The sequence below is a fragment of the Amblyraja radiata genome, chromosome 10 (genome assembly GCF_010909765.2).
Source record: "Amblyraja radiata isolate CabotCenter1 chromosome 10, sAmbRad1.1.pri, whole genome shotgun sequence".
Classification (NCBI taxonomy): domain Eukaryota; kingdom Metazoa; phylum Chordata; class Chondrichthyes; order Rajiformes; family Rajidae; genus Amblyraja; species Amblyraja radiata.
This window is the reverse complement of record NC_045965.1, coordinates 35,820,474-35,841,014: the sequence shown is the minus strand read 5'-3', so window position 1 is coordinate 35,841,014 and position 20,541 is coordinate 35,820,474. Positions and strand designations below refer to the sequence as shown.

The window sequence follows — 20,541 nt, the reverse complement described above, 5'->3', positions numbered from 1 at the left end:
AATATCCATCAACACTGAATATAAATTACAATTTTTAAACTAAGAATTTACCAATGTCATCTGGTTGGAAGTACAGCTTGCCACTTTGGTCCATCCAGGACTTTGCACTTTCCCTGGTTACACGTCTTGTTCTTAATGCACATGTACAGTATTTCTGGATTTTCCTTAATTTTGCCTATAATGACTTTATGTCATTCTACTGCTAATTATATTCTTGCTCTCCCCCTATGCTTTCTATACGTGCATCAAGGAGCATTTAATTGTCATACGCACCCGGACTAGCACAATGAATGTTTAACTTGCTGCAGCTTTAGAGGCACATTAAATACAAGCAACACAATTAATAAATAGCGAATAAATTAGCAGTTATTCTATGTAAACCTGACTCCAGTAATGCAACCTTGACAGTACATAGGTAGCTCCAGTGATGCTGCCTGTCCGGCTGAGTTACTCCAGCATTTTGTGTCTACCTTCGATTTAAACCAACATCTGCAGTTCTTTCCTACACATGGTAATCAGTGTTGGTTAACCTCACCAGTACATCTGACTTGCTTGTCAGTCTGTTTTGTTAAAATAGATGCAGCTACCATTGTGAATCACATCCTTCTTCAGATGTCACCAATTCCTCTCTCCAGGGATGCTGCGTGTCCCGCTGAGTTACTCCAGCATTTTGTGTCTACCTTCGATTTAAACCAGCATCTGCAGTTCTTTCCTACACATTGAATCACATCCTTTGTCTGTTCACTCTTCCCCGTTAGAATGCCCTACATCCATTCTGTTATATCCTTGAGACTGGTTCCATCTAGACAATGCACTATCTTGGATTTGTGTCTGGGTGGTGTCTTTGCCTCCTACCATCCAATCACTATGACTATTGCTCTAGGACACCTGCTTTTCCTCACAGCTGAATCTTTAACTTTGCCTAATTCTGACTGGTTGCACTCACCTGAATAATATCTACCCCATTTCCCAAGGAAATACTGTTTGGAGGGAGCTGCATTCCAAGCTTTCTCCAACTGCCTACATGTCTTGCTTCCTCCACCTAGTGGTTAGCCATTTCTCCCTAACTGCATATCCTTTAGATATATTAACATGCAAATCCACATGACGCTTTGCTTGTTTGAGCTCCAAAAGCTGGTTCTCAAGCTAGTTAAAATGATAGTGCTTCCTGCAGATGTGTGTTATCTTGACTGCAAGGAGTATGTTGGTATTGTCTCATGCAGAGGCTATTCATGCACACAGGACCATGCTTCCCAGAGTTGGAAATAATATCCTGAAACATTACATATTTTCCAACTCTACCAATTGGGTTCCTAAACTGCAGTATCACTTTCTGAAATATAATGTTACCTACAGCTCTGTCACTGGTCTCCATGAAATGATAAACTCTCACAGGTGGGTCCTCCTCACGTCGCCACTGCTGCCAACTGTAGGCCTTGCTGTAGCCTCGCGCACAATTTAATGCTGGTCTATCATCTGTGCTCTCCTCTTGCTCTGCTTCACTATTGTGGCTGCGCCTGATATAATGTCTGTACCATTCACGGTTGCCCCATCTAATGCTAAAGCTTGTGCTTAGGAAAGTCTCTCTTCATTTGCTCCTTGTTCTACTGCTGTTTTCTCTCCTAAGAACTCTCCTTAAACTCTTCCTATGACCAGGTTTTTACCCATATTTCCTAATGTTTCAGTATGTTTATTGGATGTTAAATTTTGTTTATGAAAATTCAAGGAATGCATTAAGCAAAAGGCATTTTATAAGTACAAGTTGTTCAAAATTATGTTCTTACAAATTGTGTAAAATATCTTGCTATAATATCTTAATCTGCATGGTAGATCCCATTGTTAATTATTTGCCATCCTCAGTTACAATTAGAATTACAAATACTGTACAGTATCCAAAAAAAAAATGTAAACACATTAGTTGTCACACATTGTGCATGATAAGTAAATGTGAACAAAAATTACAGAATTTAAATTCTGTTTATGATGTAAAGTGAAATTATACACAGTGAAGATTTTTTTTATTCCTAGTTCCCTGTATGCCAGCACGTAACATCACCTGCAAAAATGATAGTGGGATTGTTAACACTTTCAATGGAACGGAAGTTGGTTTCTATAAGCCTTTTCCATGTCGAAATGTGTAAGTATTTTGGTTCTAATTATTATGTGAATAATTATTTGGTTCAAATTATTATTAAAAAGATATTTCAATACTGATGATGAACAGTTTGGTTTTAAAACACAGTTTGTGTACAACGTAATAATATTTCAACCATTATTGAATCAGAGTTATTTTAGATGAAAGAAAAATATCATGTTTGCACTATTAATTTTGATTTGAGTGGAGAAAATACGATTTGTAAGCCAAATTTTTTTTTTTAGAATCTTGTAATTCTATGAATTATTTTGGAATGCTACATAGTTAAAAATTGTACTTATTTGGTACCGTTAGAGTTCACAAGGATTGGTTTTGGAATGATCATTTAGTCTTTTGAACTAGATATTTTGGTTGGCATATTGAGAACTTGTTTCCATTTTGAGGTTTGCATTTCTTAATGTCTATGGATACCATTCAATTTCTGAAATCTTTTTAATTTACCCTGAATTACTAATTTTATCCTGCCTCTGTCGGCTAATGACTTTTGGATAATACTAAAATGTTAATTGTTTCTTCCAGCGTATGGGAAATCTCTTGCAGTAAAATTAACCCGACTCTATAATGCAGCATTTATTTAGCAATCTATTGTTTGTACGGTCTGTTGGTTTTAAGATTCTGTTTGAAGAGGGAGAGACAGACAGGGTTAGGGAAGGAATTTTGTAGCTGGCAAATCGGAATACATAAATGTATAGATCGGGAAGACCTCAGAGTGTTGCACCAATATGGCTAGTGTGAGCAAGTTGGGCCAAGGGGCCAGTTTCCATGCTATCATTCTATGACTATGACAAAGGGTGGCGGGTGTATGAAACAAGCTGTCAGAGGAGGTAGTTGAGACAGGTACATGGATAGGACAGGTTTGGAGGGATATGGACCAAACGTGGGCAGATGGGACTAGTGTGGCTGGGACATGTTGGCAGGTATGGGCAAGTTGGGTTGAAGAGCCTGTTTCCACACTGTATCACTCTATGAGTCTAATAGAGAGGGGTGTGTATATAAATTATGTCCATGTTAAACTGAATTTTAAATTGAAGGTTCTGAAGTTAATTTTGTTAGGGTAAGGTGTGAAAACACAAATCAATGGGGACGATTTTCATAGAGAATGGTTCTTCTTCTTACACTTACCCTTCCATATCTCTATGTCTCCCTCTCCCCTGACTCTCAGTCTGAAGAATGCAGTATAATGTGGATAAATGTGAGGTTATCCATTTTGGTGGCAAAAACAGGAAAGCAGACTATTATCTAAATGGTGGCCGATTAGGAAAAGGGGAGATGCAGCGAGACCTGGGTGTCATGGTACACCAGTCATTGAAAGTAGGCATGCAGGTGCAGCAGGCAGTGAAGAAAGCGAATGGTATGTTAGCTTTCATAGCAAAAGGATTTGAGTATAGGAGCAGGGAGGTTCTACTGCAGTTGTACAGGGTCTTGGTGAGACCACACCTGGAGTATTGCGTACAGTTTTGGTCTCCAAATCTAAGGAAGAACATTATTGCCATAGAGGGAGTACAGAGATGGTTCACCAGACTGATTCCTGGGATGTCAGGACTATCTTATGAAGAAAGACTGGATAGACTTGGTTTATACTCTCTAGAATTTAGGAGATTGAGAGGGGATCTAATAGAAACTTACAAAATTCTTAAGGGGTTGGACAGGCTAGATGCAGGAAGATTGTTCCCGATGTTGGGGAAGTCCAGGACAAGGGGTCACAGCTTAAGGATAAGGGGGAAATCCTTTAAAACCGAGATAAGAAAAACTTTTTTCACACAGAGGGTGGTGAATCTCTGGAATTCTCTGCCGCAGAGGGTAGTTGAGGCCAGTTCATTGGCTATATTTAAGAGGGAGTTAGATGTGGCCCTTGTGGCTAAGGGGATCAGAGGGTATGGAGAGAAGGCAGGTACGGGATACTGAGTTGGATGATCAGCCATGATCATATTGAATGGCGGTGCAGGCTCGAAGGGCCGAATGGCCTACTCCTGCACCTAATTTCTATGTTTCTATCTAGACCCGAAATGCACCCATTCCTTCTCTCCAAAGATGCTGCCTATCCTGCTGAGCTACTGCAGCAATTTGTGTCCATCTTTGGTGTAAACCAGCATCTGCAGTTCCTTCCTTGACATGAGTTTACCGTAACAATTCCATCTGTTTAATCAGATTTAACTTTCTCAGTTGCTGTTATCTTCAAAGGGATCCTCAAAGGGTGACTGATTTTTCCTGAGGTCTGACTCCTCAACTCTGCATCTCAAACCAAATTCCTGTAACAAAATTTCAACTGCTAAAAAATTATAGCACAATCCGATATGAATCTGAAATAAAAAGATAGATTATATATTCAAACTAAATTTCCATAAGGTGCACTTGGTGTTCATGATGAGCTGATATGGTAATGTTCAGATTCGGAATTTAGCATTGTGGAATTATGAGTGCAATCCATATCCTACTCAATTGATAGTTCTGTATCTCGGTGCTTTATTGCACTATATCTTGCCACTTTTTAAATTGAAGGAACGCTTAGTGTTAAAAATTAATACATACCAGAGATCATTTCTAGATTTCAGTATTAGTTTATTGTCACGTGTACTGAGATACAGTGAAAAGCTTTGGTTGCGTGCATGGATGGAAATTGCTTTTAAAACATGGGGGAGACACAATGAAGTCTGACAGCTAGGTCAGGGGTTTGCAACCTACGGCCCACAGGCCAGATCCGGTCTGTAATCCGAACTCATCCGGCCCACAGGCGTATTTGTTCAATTAGTTTTCACGACCTGGGAACTGCAGCCAGTCCCGGGGCACGCAGGGGGCCTGGGCGCTACAGCAAGTCCTGGAGCAAGCGAGCCGACCTACTTGGGCGCTGTCAATGCAAACTGGAGTATGTGTACCACCTCGCTTCTTCTTCTTATCGAGTCCACACACAAGATTAGAAGTTGTTCAGACAGAGCTGAACGCACTTCTCAGCATCTGCATACAATGGTGTCTATGTCTTGGCTTCTTGTGCGTGGTGGTGGAAAGATTGGTGAAAACAGGGCCACAACGTGGATGCTCTTTCCTTGACCCCTACTGCTTCGCTTCCTGAAGTTGATCACTACCTCTTTTGTCTTGCTGACATTGAGAGAAAGGTTGTTGTCACGACACCAGGACACGAGGTTCTCGATCTCCTTCCTGTACTCTGTCTCATCATTATTTGATATCCAGCCCACAATGGTGGTGTCATCTGCGAATTTGTAAATTGATTTAGATTTGTACATGACTGCACAGTCGTGGGTGTACAAGGAATAAAGAAGGGTGCTGAGAACACATCCTTGTAGAGCAACAGTGTTGATGACAAGGTAACAATCTCAGGATTACTGCCTGTGCCACGCGACAGTGAGAGTAGGAATGGAGCGAGGTGGAGGATAAATGCGTGGCTGAAGACTGGTGCAGAGGGCAGGGATTCAAGTTTCTGGATCATTGGGACTTCTTTTGGGGAAGGTGGGACCTGTACAGAAAGGATGGGTTGCACTTGAACCCGAGGGGGACCAATATCCTGGCGGGGAAATTTGCAAAGGCTACTGGGGAGACTTTAAACTAGAATGGTTGGGGCGAGGGACTCAAATAGAGAAAGCTAGTAGACAGAATGGGAGGCAGGAAGCAGAAAAGGGAAGCACTCGGGCACAAGAGGAGAAAGAAAAAAAAGGAAATAACCAGAGAATAAGAGGCGGGGGGTTTCTTAAATGTGCATATTTTAATGCTAGGAGCATTGTAAGAAAGGTGGATGAGCTTAGAGTCTGGATAGACATCTGGAAGTATGATGTTGTGGCGATCAGTGAAACATGGTTGCAGGAGGGCTGTGATTGGAAACTAAATATTCCAGGATTTCGTTGCTTCAGGTGTGATAGAATTGGAGGGGAAAGAGGTGGAGGTGTTGCATTACTAGTCAGGGAAGATATTACAGCAGTGCTTTGGCAGGATAGATTGGAGGGCTCATCTAGGGAGGCTATTTGGGTGGAACTGAGAAGTGGGAAAGGGGTAGCAACACTTATAGGGGTGTATTATAGACCGCCAAATGGGGATCGAGAATTGGAAGAGCAAATATGTAAGGAGATAGCAGATATTAGTAGTAAGCACAAAGTAGTGATTGTGGGAGATTTCAACTTTCCACACATAGACTGGGAAACACATTTGGTAAATGGGCTGGATGGTTTGGAGTTTGTAAAATGTGTGCAGGATAGTTTTTTGCAGCAATACATAGAGGTACCTACTAGAGGAGGGGCAGTGTTGGACCTCCTGTTAGGAAATGAGATGGACAGGTGGCGGAGGTATGCGTTGGGGAGCACTTCGGGTCCAGTGATCACAATACCATTAGTTTCAATATAATTATGGAGAGGGTCAGAACTGGACCTAGGGTTGAGATTTTTGATTGGAGAAAGGCTAACTTTGATGAGATGCGAAATGATTTAAAAGGAGTGAACTGGGACATTTTGTTTTATGGGAAGGATGTAGAAGAGAAATGGAGGACATTTAAAGGGGAAATTTTAAGAGTACAGAATCTTTATGTTCCTGTTCGGTTGAAAGGAAACAGTAAAAATTGGAAAGAGCCCTGGTTTTCAAGGGAAATTGGACATCTTGTTCGGAAAAAGAGGGAGATCTACAATAATTACAAAACATAGAAACATAGAAATTAGGTGCAGGAGTAGGCCATTCGGCCCTTCAAGCCTGCACCGCCATTCAATATGATCATGGCTGATCATCCAACTCAGTATCCCGTACCTGCCTTCTCTCCATACCCTCTGATCCCCCTAGCCACAAGGGCCACATCTAACTCCCTCTTAAATATAGCCAATGAACTGGCCTCGACTACCCTCTGTGGCAGAGAGTTCCAGAGATTCACCACTCTCTGTGTGAAAAATGTTCTTCTCATCTCGGTTTTAAAGGATTTCCCCCTTATCCTTAAGCTGTGACCCCTTGTCCTGTACTTCCCCAACATCGGGAGCAATCTTCCTGCATCTAGCCTGTCCAACCCCTTAAGAATTTTGTAAGTTTCTATAAGATCCCCTCTCAATCTCCTAAATTCTAGAGAGTATAAACCAAGTCTATCCAGTCTTTCTTCATAAGACAGTCCTGACATCCCAGGAATCAGTCTGGTGAACCTTCTCTGCACTCCCTCTATGGCAATAATGTCCTTCCACAGATTTGGAGACCAAAACTGTACGCAATACTCCAGGTGTGGTCTCACCAAGACCCTGTACAACTGCAGTAGAACCTCCCTGCTCCTATACTCAAATCCTTTTGCTATGAAAGCTAACATACCATTCGCTTTCTTCACTGCCTGCTGCACCTGCATGCCTACTTTCAATGACTGGTGTACCATGACACCCAGGTCTCGCTGCATCTCCCCTTTTCCTAGTCGGCCACCATTTAGATAATAGTCTGCTTTCCTGTTTTTGCCACCAAAATGGAGAACCTCACATTTATCCACATTATACTGCATCTGCCAAACATTTGCCCACTCACCCAGCCTATCCAAGTCACCTTGCAGTCTCCTAGCATCCTCCTCACAGCTAACACTGCCCCCCAGCTTAGTGTCATCCGCAAACTTGGAGATATTGCCTTCAATTCCCTCATCCAGATCATTAATATATATTGTAAATAGCTGGGGTCCCAGCACTGAGCCTTGCGGTACCCCACTAGTCACTTCCTGCCATTGTGAAAATGACCCGTTTACTCCTACTCTTTGCTTCCTGTTTGCCAGCCAGTTCTCTATCCACATCAATACTGAACCCCCAATGCCGTGTGCTTTAAGTTTGTATACTAATCTCTTATGTGGGACCTTGTCGAAAGCCTTCTGGAAGTCCAGATACACCACATCCACTGGTTCTCCCCTATCCACGCTACTAGTTACATCCTCGAAAAATTCTATAAGATTCGTCAGACATGATTTACCTTTTGTAAATCCATGCTGACTTTGTCCAATGATTTCACCACTTTCCAAATGTGTTGCTATCCCATCTTTAATAACTGACTCTAGCAGTTTCCCCACTACCGATGTTAGACTAACTGGTCTGTAATTCCCCGTTTTCTCTCTCCCTCCCTTCTTAAAAAGTGGGGTTACGTTTGCTACCCACCAATCCTCAGGAACTACTCCAGAATCTAAAGAGTTTTGAAAGATTATTACTAATGCATCCACTATTTCTGGAGGTACTTCCTTAAGTACTCTGGGATGCAGCCTATCTGGCCTGGCAGCATGAAGTAAATGAGGTGCTTGAGGAGTATAAGGAATGTAAAAAGAATCTTAAGAAATAAATTAGAAAAGCTAAAAGAAGACATGAGGTCAGCGAGGTCAGGCTACTGCTGAAAGCACGGGACACCGCTTTCAGGTCAGGCGATGCTCGAGCCTACAGCTCATCCAGGGCTAACCTGAAGGGGGGAATCAAGAAGGCCAAGCACTGCCATAAGCTCAGGATTGAGGTGCACTTCAACAACAACTCCGACCCCCGACGCATGTGGCAAGGCATCCAGGCCATCACGGACTATAGACCCACCAACACCACCCCCACATCCAGCGACGCCTCCTTCCTTGAGGAGCTTAATCACTTCTATGGCCGCTTCGACAGGGACAATCTAGAGACAGCCATCAAGGCTGTGCTCCCTGCCAATCACCAACCCCTCACACTCACCCCCTACGACGTATACGTGGCACTGAGTAGGACTAATGCACGTAAGGCTGCTGGCCCTGACGGCATCCCCGGGCGCGTGCTCAGGGCCTGTGCTGCGCAGCTGACAGACGTCTGGACTGACATCTTCAACCTGTCACTTGCCCAAGCAGTTGTCCCCACGTGCCTTAAAACCACCTCCATCGTGCCAGTGCCAAAACACTCCACTGCGGCAAGCCTCAACGACTTCCGCCCAGTTGCACTTACCCCCATCATCACCAAGTGCTTCGAGAGGCTGGTCCTGGCACACCTCAAAAGCTGCCTACCCCCCACACTGGATCCCTATCAGTTTGCCTACCGCAAGAACAGGAGTACGGAGGATTCCATCTCAACGGCACTTCACTCCGCCCTCTCCCACCTCGACAACAGAGACACTTACGTAAGAATGCTGTTCATCGATTACAGCTCAGCATTCAACACCATTATACCATCTAAACTGATCACCAAACTCGGTAACCTGGGCATCGATCCCTCCCTCTGAAACTGGATACTGGACTTTCTAACCAACAGACCACAGTCTGTTAGGTTAGACAAGCACACCTCTTCAACCCTCACCCTGAACACCGGCGTTCCACAGGGCTGTGTGCTGAGCCCCCTCCTCTACTCCCTCTTCACCTATGACTGCACACCTGTACATGGTACTAACACCATGATCAAGTATGCAGATGTTACAACGGTGATTGGCCTCATCAGCAACAACGATGAGTCGGCCTACAGGGAGGAGGTCCAGCACTTAGCAGCATGGTGCGCTGACAACAACCTGGCCCTTAACTCCAAGAAGACGAAGGAGCTCATTGTAGACTTCAGGAAGTCCAGGGGCGGCACGCACACCCCCATCCACATTAACGGGACGGAGGTGGAACGTGTTTCTAGCTTCAGGTTCCTGGGTGTTAACATCTCCGATGACCTCTCTTGGACCCACAATACCTCAACTCTGATCAAGAAGGCTCACCAGCGTCTCTTCTTCCTGAGGAGACTGAAGAAGGGCCATCTGTCTCCTCAGATCCTGGTGACCTTCTACCGCTGCACCATCGAGAGCATCCTTACCAACTGTATCACAGTATGGTATGGCAACTGCTCTGTCTCCGACCGGAAGGCATTGCAGAGGGTGGTGAAAATTGCCCAACACATCACTGGTTCCTCGCTCCCCTCCATTGAGTCTGTCCAAAGCAAGCGTTGTCTGCGGAGGGCGCTCAGCATCGCCAAGGACTGCTCTCACCCCAACCATGGACTGTTTACCCTCCTACCATCCGGGAGGCGCTACAGGTCTCTCCGTTGCCGGACCAGCAGGTCCAGGAACAGCTTCTTCCCGGCGGCTGTCACTCTACTCAACAATGTACCTCGGTGACTGCCAATCACCCCCCCCCCCCCCCCCCCGGACACTCCTCCCACAGGAAAAACACTATGTCTGTATATATGCTAATGTAAATATTTAATCAAATCATATGCTATGTCGCTCTTCCAGGGAGATGCTAAATGCATTTCGTTGTCTCTGTACTGTACACGGACAATGACAATTAAAGTTGAATCTGAATCTGAATCTGAATCTGAATCTGAAGGTTGCTTTGGCAAGTAAGGTGAAAGTAAATCCAAAGGGTTTCTACAGCTCTATTAATAGCAAAAGGATAACGAGGGATAAAATTGGTCCATTGGAGAGACAGAGTGGACAGCTATCTGCAGAGCCAAAAGAGATGGGGGAGATATTGAACAATTTATTTTCTTCGGTATTCACCAAGGAGAAGGATATTGAATTATGTGAGGTAAGGGAAACTAGTAGAGTAGCTATGGATACTATGAGTTTCAAAGTAAAAGAAGTACTGACACTTTTGAAAAATATAAAAGTGGATAAGTCTCCAGGCCCTGACAGGATATTCCCTCGGACATTGAGGGAAGTTAGTGTAGAAATAGCAGGGGCTATGACAGAAATATTTCAAATGTCATTAGAAACGGGAATAGTCCCCGAGGATTGGCGTACTGCGCATGTTGTTCCATTGTTTAAAAAGGGCTCTAAGAGTAAACCTAGCAATTATAGGCCTGTTAGTTTAACTTCAGTGGTGGGCAAATTAATGGAAAAGATACTTAAAGATAATATATATAAGCATCTGGATAAACAGGGTCTGATTAGGAACAGTCAGCATGGATTTGTGCCTGGAAGGTCATGTTTGACTAATCTTCTTGAATTTTTTGAAGAGGTTACTAGGGAAATTGACGAGGGTAAAGCAGTGGATGTTGTCTATATGGACTTTAGTAAGGAATTTGACAAGGTTCCTCATGACAAGGTTGGTTAAGAAGGTTCAACTGTTGGGTATAAATGCAGGAGTAGCAAGATGGATTCAACAGTGGCTGAATGGGAGAAGCCAGAGGGTAATGGTGGATGGTTGTTTGTCGGGTTGGAGGCAGGTGACTAGTGGGGTGCCTAGGATCGGTGTTGGGTCCTTTGTTGTTTGTCATGTACATCAATGATCTGGATGAAGGTGTGGTAAATTGGATTAGTAAGTATGCAGATGATACCAAGATAGGGGGTGTTGTGGATAATGAAGAGGATTTCCAAAGTCTACAGAGTGATTTAGGCCATTTGGAAGAATGGACTGAAAGATGGCAGATGGAGTTTAATGCTGATAAATGTGAGGTGCTACACCTTGGCAGGACAAATCAAAATAGGACGTACATGGTAAATGGTAGGGAATTGAAGAATACAGTTGAACAGAGGGATCTGGGAATAACCGTGCATAGTTCCTTGAAGGTGGAATCTCATATAGATAGGGTGGTAAAGAAAGCTTTTGGTATGCTAGCCTTTATAAATCAGAGCATTGAGTATAGAAGCTGGGATGCAATGTTAAAATTGTACAAGGCATTGGTGAGACCAAATCTGGAGTATGGTGTACAATTTTGGTCGCCCAATTATAGGAAGGATGTCAACAAAATAGAGAGAGTACAGAGGAGATTTACTAGAATGTTGCCTGGGTTTCAACAACTAAGTTACAGAGAAAGGTTGAATAAGTTAGGTCTTTATTCTCTGGAGCGCAGAAGGTTAAGGGGGGACTTGATAGAGGTCTTTAAAATGATGAAAGGGATAGACAGAGTTGATGTGGATCAGCTTTTCCCTTTGAGAATAGGGAAGATTCAAACAAGAGGACATGACTTCAGAATTAAGGGACAGAAGTTTAGGGGTAACATGAGGGGGAACTTCTTTACTCGGAGAGTGGTAGCAGTGTGGAATGAGCTTACAGTGGAAGTGGTGGAGGCAGGTTCGTTGGTATCATTTAAAAATAAATTGGATAGGCATATGGATGAGAAGGGAATGGAGGGTTATGGTATGAGTGCAGGCAGGTGGGACTAAGGGGAAAAAGTTGTTCGGCACGGACTTGTAGGGCCGAGATGGCCTGTTTCCGTGCTGTAATTGTTATATGGTTATGATTATCACATAGGATGATTTGGCCCATATCAGTGATTGAGGTCGGTTGGTTAGGAAGTCGAGGATCCAGTTGCAGAGATGAATGCTGACTCAAGTCCCGCGAGTGTGGTGATGAGCTTGGATGGTAAATAACCCCTTAGTTATGGGTGGCAGTGATGCAGCTGGTAGAGCTGCTGCCTCACAGCACCAGGAACTTGGGTTCGATCCTGACCTCGGGTGCTGTCTGTGTGGAGTTTACATGTTCTCCCTGTGACCAGGAGAGTTTACTCCTGGTGCTCCAGTTTCTTCCCACATCCCAAAGATGTACATGTTTGTAGGTTAATTGGTCATTGTAAAATTGCCCCTCAGATGCAGGGTATGAATGAGAAAGTGGGATAACATAGAACTACAGTGATCAGGTAATCGATGGAGAGCGTGCACCTAGTGGGTCAAGACCTGTTTCGATGATGTATCTCTTAAATTAAAGCTTGATTTAAGGTAACACTCATCGCATAGGTACAGTGATTTTAATTTTTTTCTTTTTTCCTTTAAGGACTGGTTATTCATATAAAGTGGCTGTGGCTCTTTCTTTATTTCTTGGATGGCTGGGAGCAGACAGATTCTACTTGGGATATCCAGCTTTGGGTAAGAGAAATTTATTTTTTAAATGCCAGAAATTTGTACTATCATTTAGTACATTTACAAAACATAAAATTGCTATATTTTCCGTAAATAGAACATAGAACAATACAGCTCAGGAACATAGAAACATAGAAAATAGGTGCTGGAGTAGGCCATTCGGCCCTTCGAGCCTGCACCGCCATTCAATATGATCATGGCTGATCATCCAACTCAGTATCCTGTACCTGCCTTCGCTCCATACCCCCTGATCCCTTTAGCCACAAGGGCCACATCTAACTCCCTCTTAAATATAGCCAATGAACATGCCTCAACTACCGTCTGTGGCAGAGAATTCCAGAGATTCACCACTCTCTGTGTGAAAAATGTTTTCCTCATCTCGGTCCTAAAAGATTTCCCCCTTATCCTTAAACTGTGACCCCTTGTTCTGGACTTCCCCAAAATCGGGAACAATCTTCCTGCATCTAGCCTGTCCAATCCCTTAAGAATTTTGTAAGTTTCTACAAGATCCCCCCTCAATCTTCTAAATTCTAGCGAGTACAAGCTGAGTCTATCCAGTCTTTCTTCATATGAAAGTCCTGACATCCCAGGAATCAGTCTGGTGAACCTTCTCTGTACTCCCTCTATGGCAAGAATGTCTTTCCTCAGATTAGAAGACCAAAACTGTACGCAATACTCCAGGTGTGGTCTCACCAAGACCCTGTACAACTGCAGTAGAACCTCCCTGCTCCTATACTCAAATCCTTTTGCTATGAATGCTAACATACCATTCGCTTTCTTCACTGCCTGCTGCACCTGCATGCCTACTTTTAATGACTGGTGTACCATTACACCCAGGTCTTGTTGTATCTCCCCTTTTTCTAATCGGCCACCATTCAGATAATAGTCTACTTTCCTGTTTTTGCCACCAAAGTGGATAACCACATTTATCCACATTATACTGCATCTGCCATGCATTTGCCCACTCACCCAGCCTATCCAAGTCACCTTGCAGCCTCCCAGCATCCTCCTCACAGCTAACACTGCTAATTCCCTCATCCAAATCATTAATATATATTGTAAATAGCTGGGGTCCCAGCACTGAGCCTTGCGGTACCCCACTAGTCACTGCCTGCCATTGTGAAAAGGACCCGTTTACTCCTACTCTTTGCTGCCTGTCTGCCAGCCAGTTCTCTATCCACATCAATACTGAACCCCCAATACCATGTGCTTTAAGTTTGTATACTAATCTCTTATGTGGGACCTTGTCGAAAGCCTTCTGAAAGTCCAGATATAACACATCCACTGGTTCTCCCTTATCCACTCTACTAGTTACATCCTCAAAAAATTCTATAAGATTCGTCAGACATGATTTACCTTTCATAAATCCATGCTGACTTTGTCCAATGATTTCACCACTTTCTAAATGTGCTGCTGTCCCATCTTTAATAACTGATTTTAGCAGTTTCCCCATTACCGATGTTAGACTAACTGGTCTGTAATTCCCCGTTTTCTCTCTCCCTCCCTTTTTAAAAAGTGGGGTTACATTAGCTACCCTCCAATCCTCAGGAACTACTCCAGAATCTAAAGAGTTTTGAAAAATTATCACTAATGCATCCACTATTTCTGGGGCTACTTCCTTAAGTACTCTGGGACGCAGCCTATCTGGCCCTGGGGATTTATCGGCTTTTAATCCATTCAATTTACCTAACACCACTTCCCGGCTATCCTGGATTCACTCAGTTCCTCCATCTCATTTATAACAATTACAGCACGGAAACAGGCCATCTCGACCCTTCTAGTCCGTGCCGAACACGCATTCACCCCTAGTCCCATATACCTGCGCTCAGACCATAACCCTCCATTCCTTTCCCGTCCATATAACTATCCAATTTATTTTTAAATGATAAAAACGAACCTGCCTCCACCACCTTCACTGGAAGCTCACCACACAGCCACCACTCTCTGAGTAAAGAAGTTCCCCCTCATGTTACCCCTAAACTTCTGTCCCTTGATTCTCAAGTCATGTCCCCTTGTTTGAATCTTCCCTACTCTCAGTGGGAAAAGCTTATCCACGTCAACTCTGTCTATCCCTCTCATCATTTTAAAGACCTCTATCAAGTCCCTCCTTAACCTTCTGCGCTCCAAAGAATAAAGCCCTAACTTGTTCAACCTTTCTCTGTAACTTAGTTGCTGAAACCCAGGCAACATTCTAATAAATCTCCTCTGTACTCTCTCTATTTTGTTGACATCCTTCCTATAATTAGGCGACCAAAGTTGTACACTATACTCCAGAATTGACCTCACCAATGCCTTGTACAATTTTAACATTACATCCCAACTTCTATACTCAATGCTCTGATTTATAAAGGCCAGCACACCAAAAGCTTTCTTTACCACCCTATCTACATGAGATTCCACTTTCAGGGAACTGTGCACAGTTATTCCCAGATCCCTCTGTTCACCTGCATTCTTCAATTCCCTACCATTTACCATGTACGTCCTATTTTGATTTGTCCTGCCAAGATGTAGCACCTCACACTTATCAGCATTAAACTCCATCTGCCATCTTTCAGCCCACTCTTCCAACTGGCTTAAATCTCTCTGTAGACTTTGAAAATCTACTTCATTATCCACAACCCCACCTATCTTAGTATCATCTGCATACTTACTAATCCAATTTACCACACCATCATCCAATTCATTGATGTACATGACAAACAACAGTGGACCCAACACAGATCCCTGTGGCACCCCACTAATCACTGGCCTCCAACCTGACAAACAACCATCCACCATTACTCTCTGGCATCTCCCATTCGGCCACTGTTGAATCCATCTTGCTACTCCACCATTAATACCCAACCATTGAACCTTCTTAACCAACCTTCCGTGAGGAACCTTGTCAAAGGCCTTACTGAAGTTCATATATACAACATCCACTGCTTTACCCTCATCAATTTCCCGAGTAACCTCTTCAAAAAATTCAAGAAGATTAGTCAAACATGACCTTCCAGGCACAAATCCATGTTGACTGTTCCTAATCAGACCCTGTTTATCCAGATGCTTATATATATCATCTCTAAGTATCCTTTCCATTAATTTGCCCACCACTGACGTCAAACTAACAGGTCTATAATTGCTAGGTTTACTCTTAGACCCCTTTTTAAACAATGGAACAACATGCGCAGTACGCCAATCCTCCGGTACTATTCCCGTATCTAATGACAGTTGAAATATTTCTGTCATAGCCCCTGCTATTTCTACACTAACTTCCCTCAATGTCCTAGGGAATATCCTGTCCGGACCTGGAGACTTATCCACTTTCATATTTCTCAAAAGTGTCAGTACTTCCTCTTCTTTGAATCTCATAGTTTCCATAGCTACTCTACTTGTTTCCCTTACCTCACATAATTCAATATCCTTCTCCTTGGTGAATACCGAAGAAAAGAAATTGTTCAATATCTCCCCCATCTCTTTTGGCTCTGCGGATAGCTGTCCACTCTGACTCTCTAATGGACCAATTTTATCCCTCGTTATCCTTTTGCTATTAATATAGCTGTAGAAACCCTTTGGATTTACTTCCACCTTACTTGCCAAAGCAACCTCATATCTTCTTTTAGCTTTTCTAATTTCTTTCTTAAGATTCTTTTTACATTCTTTATACTCCTTAAGCACCTCATTTACTCCATGCTGCCTATAATTATTGTAGATCTCTCTCTTTTTCCGAACCAAGTGTCCAATTTCCCTTGAAAACCATGGCTCTTTCCAATTTTTACTATTTCCTTTCAACCGAACAGGGACATAAAGATTCTGTACTCTTAAAATGTCACCTTTAAATGTCCTCCATTTCTCTTCCACATCTTTCCCATAAAACAAAATGTCCCAATTCACTCCTTTTAAATCCTTTCGCATCTCCTCAAAGTTAGCCTTTCTCCAATCAAAAATCTCAACCCTAGGTCCAGTTCTGACCCTCTCCATAATTATATTGAAACTAATGGCATTGTGATCACTGGTCCCGAACTGTTCCCCAACGCATACCTCTGCCACCTGACCTGTCTCATTTCCTAACAGGAGGTCCAGCACCGCCCATTCTCTAGTAGGTACTTCTATGTATTGCTGCAAAAAACTATCCTGCACACATTTTACAAACTCCAACCCATCCAGCCCATTTACAGAATGTGTTTCCCAGTCTATGTGTGGAAAATTGAAATCTCCCACAATCACTACCTTGTGCTTACTACTAATATCTGCAATCTCCTTACATATTTGCTCTTCCAATTCTCGCTCCCCATTTGGCGGTCTATAATACACCCCTATAAGTGTTGCTACCCCTTTCCCCTTTCCCATTTCCACCCAAATAGCCTCCCTAGACGAGCCCTCTAATCTATCCTGCCAAAGCACTGCTGTAATATCTTCCCTGATAAGCAATGCAACACCTCCACCTCTTGCCCCTCCAATTCTATCACACCTGAAGCAACGAAATCCTGGAATATTTAGTTTCCAATCACAGCCCTCCTGCAACCATGTTTCACTGATCGCCACAACATCATACTTCCAGGTGTCAATCCAGGCTCTAAGTTCATCCACCTTTCTTACAATGCTCCTAGCATTAAAATATACACATTTAAGAAACCCACCCTCTCTTATTCTCTGTTTATTGTCTTTTTCTTCTCTCTCCCCTACATTTTGGGACAGAGTGCTACCATTCTCTGCCTCCTGCCTCACACACTGACTGCTAGCTTTCCCAATTTGAGTCCCTTCCCCCAACCATACTAGTTTAAAGTCTCCCCAGTAGCCTTTGCAAATCTCCCCGCCAGGATATTGGTCCCCCTCGAGTTCCTTCCCCAAAAGAGGTCCCAATGATCCAGAAACTTGAATCCATCCCCACTGCACCAGTCCCTCATCCATTCATTTATCCTCCACCTCGCTCCATTCCTACTCTCACGGTCGCGTGGCACAGGCAGTAATCCTGAGATTGTTACCTTTGCAGTCTTCTCCTTAACTCTCTACCTAACTCCCTAAATTCTTCTTTCAGGACCTCTTCTCTTTTTTTACCTATGTCGTTGGTACCTATATGTGCCACAACCTCAGGCTCCTCTCCCTCCCATTTCAGGATTTCTTGGACACGTTCAGACACATCCCTGACCCTGGCACCAGGGAGGCAAACTACCATCCGGGTCTCCTGTCTGCGTCCACAGAATCGCCTATCCGACCGCCTGACCCCCGGTCCCCTGCTATTTCCAGCAGATTATGGCCCTTCGCCCCATAATATTTGTGCCGAACATGGTGCCTAGCTGAACTGGTCCTATCTGCCTACACATGTTCCATATTGCCTACATTTTCATGTGCCTATCCAAAAGCCTCTTAAACGCTACCATAGTGTGTTCCTCCACCCTTTGCAATGCGTTCCAGGCCCCCACCACACTCTGTGTAAAAATAAAAACGCCTTGCATATTCCCATTAAACTTTTCTCCTCTCACCTTATAGTTATGCCCTCCAGCGTTGGACATTTTCACCCTGCGAAAAAGGTTATGACTATCTACCCTATCTATGCCTCTCATAATTTTATATACTTCTATCTTCTTTTATATACTTCTATTGAGTCTCCCCTCAACCTCCGATGTTCCACAGAAATCAATCCAAGTCTTTCCAGACTCTTTCTGTGGCAGAAACCCTCTAAGGCAGACCTCCTCTGCACCCACTCCAAAGCTTCCACATCTTTTCTGTAATGGTGCAACTAGAACTGCACGGGATATTCCAAAATGCAGCCTAATCAATATTCTACAGAGCTGCATCATGACTTTCTGATTCTTGTACTCAATGCGTCTCGCAATGAAGGCAAACACACCATAGGGCTTCTTTACCACACAATCTACTTGTGCTGCCACCTTCAGTGAGCTATGAACTGGGACTCCAAGAACCCTCTGCAATCAATGCTGTTAAAGGTATTGCTATTAAATGTATACACTCTCCTTGCGTTCAACCTCCCACAGTGCACCACCTCGGGTTAAACTCCATCTGTCATTTCTCCGCTCATCTATATCCCCTTTTATCTTCTGACAGCCTGCCTCACTATCTGTAACTTCTCCAATTTCCTCGTCAGCAAACCTACTCACCAACCCATTAACATTTACGTCTAGGTCACTTATGTATATATAATAAACAGCAGAGGTCCCAGCATGGATCCCTGCAGATTTCCACTGGTCACAGACCTCCAGCCAGAATATCTTCTCTCCGCCATAACCTGTCTTCTATGACTAAGCCAGTTCCGAATCCAAATGATCAAGTCATCATGAATCCCATACATCTTAATTTTCTGGATCAGTCTACCATGGGGGACTTTATCAAAAGCCTTACTAAAACCCATGTATATAAAATTCACCCCCCCCCCCACCTTCAGCAATCTCCTTTGTCACCTCCCCAGAAAACTCAATCAAGTTAGTGAGACACAACAAAGTCGTGCTGCCTATCCTTAATTAACCCATTCTATTCCAAATAAGAATATATTCAATCTCAACAAATTCTCTCCAGTAGTTTCCCTATCACCGACGTGATGCTCACAGACCTATAGATCCCTGGATTATCTCTACTTTTCTTAAACAAAAGAACAATATTGGCCACACTCCAGTCCTCCAGGACCTTGCCTGTGCCTAGAAAAAACAAAGATCCTCTTCAAGGCCCCACAATCACCTCTCTTGTCTCCTTCAATAACCTGGGATAATTCCCGTAAGGCCCTGGCGTATCCACCTTAATGTTCTTCGCACCACCACCTCCTGAATCTCAAACTCGTCTCATATATTTGTATTTTCCACATTGACCTCACTGTCCTTCAAGTCCTTCTTCTAGGTGAATACAGATGCAAAGTATTTATTTAGTACCCCCCCTACATCCTCTGACTCCAAGCATAGAATCCCTTCTTTACCTTTGAGCAGTCCTACCTTCTCCGTGTTTCATTTTTAACATGCGTATAAAAAGTTTGGGGATTTTCCTTAATCGGACTTACCAATGGCATATCATGGCCCTTTCTGACCCTCCTAATCGCCTGCTTGAGTTCTTTCCTACTCATTTCATATTCCACATAATGCCACCTGGTGTCTGATGCCACCTTCTTACACCCAACATACACTTCCTTTTTCTTTCTAACCAAGTTTACAATCCCCTTGGCCTTCCACGGTTCCTTAACCTTGCTCCTCCTCGCTCATCCCTACTGGAACATGCCGAACCTGCATTTTGATCAGCTGGCCTTTAAATGACATTACATGTTCTCTGTGGACTTACCCAATAACAACTGATCCCAATTTACACTCCTACCCGATGACATTGTAATCTGCTTATTACAACAAAATATTTTAGCATTCCTATTTAAATGGAAATATCTCTACATACAAAAAGCATTCAGTTAAATTGCATTACTGCCACTGTATCTGTTAAATATGCAATTTTGTGATAGCATTTAAGGATATAATTGCATTTATCCAAACGAATACTACTGGAAAGTAAACCAACTATAATTAATTGAAAAGTTTCTGCATTCTGTCTGTAAATTACAATGGTCCTTTTCCCATTATTATTAATAATCCTTTAGAATGCAACTTAAAAGTCTGTTCAAACATACCTTGTAAATATCTTTGCATGAAGCATGCTTTCCAGTCTCCTTCCACTTGAATATCTTGAATATGATGAATGGT

The 20,541-nt window shown here is 43.2% G+C and overlaps 1 protein-coding gene across 2 annotated transcripts in view; it reads left to right on the top strand.

Moving 5' to 3' along the window:
* tm2d1 (TM2 domain containing 1) overlaps nucleotides 1–20,541 on the top strand; it is a 66,351-nt gene that overhangs the window by 3,928 nt on the left and 41,882 nt on the right. For both annotated transcript variants that reach the window (XM_033028547.1, XM_033028546.1), the window contains exons 3-4: nucleotides 2,029–2,137; nucleotides 12,786–12,877. In XM_033028547.1, the coding sequence (XP_032884438.1) occupies nucleotides 2,029–2,137; nucleotides 12,786–12,877 (201 nt within the window). The remainder of the gene's footprint in view (nucleotides 1–2,028; nucleotides 2,138–12,785; nucleotides 12,878–20,541) is intronic.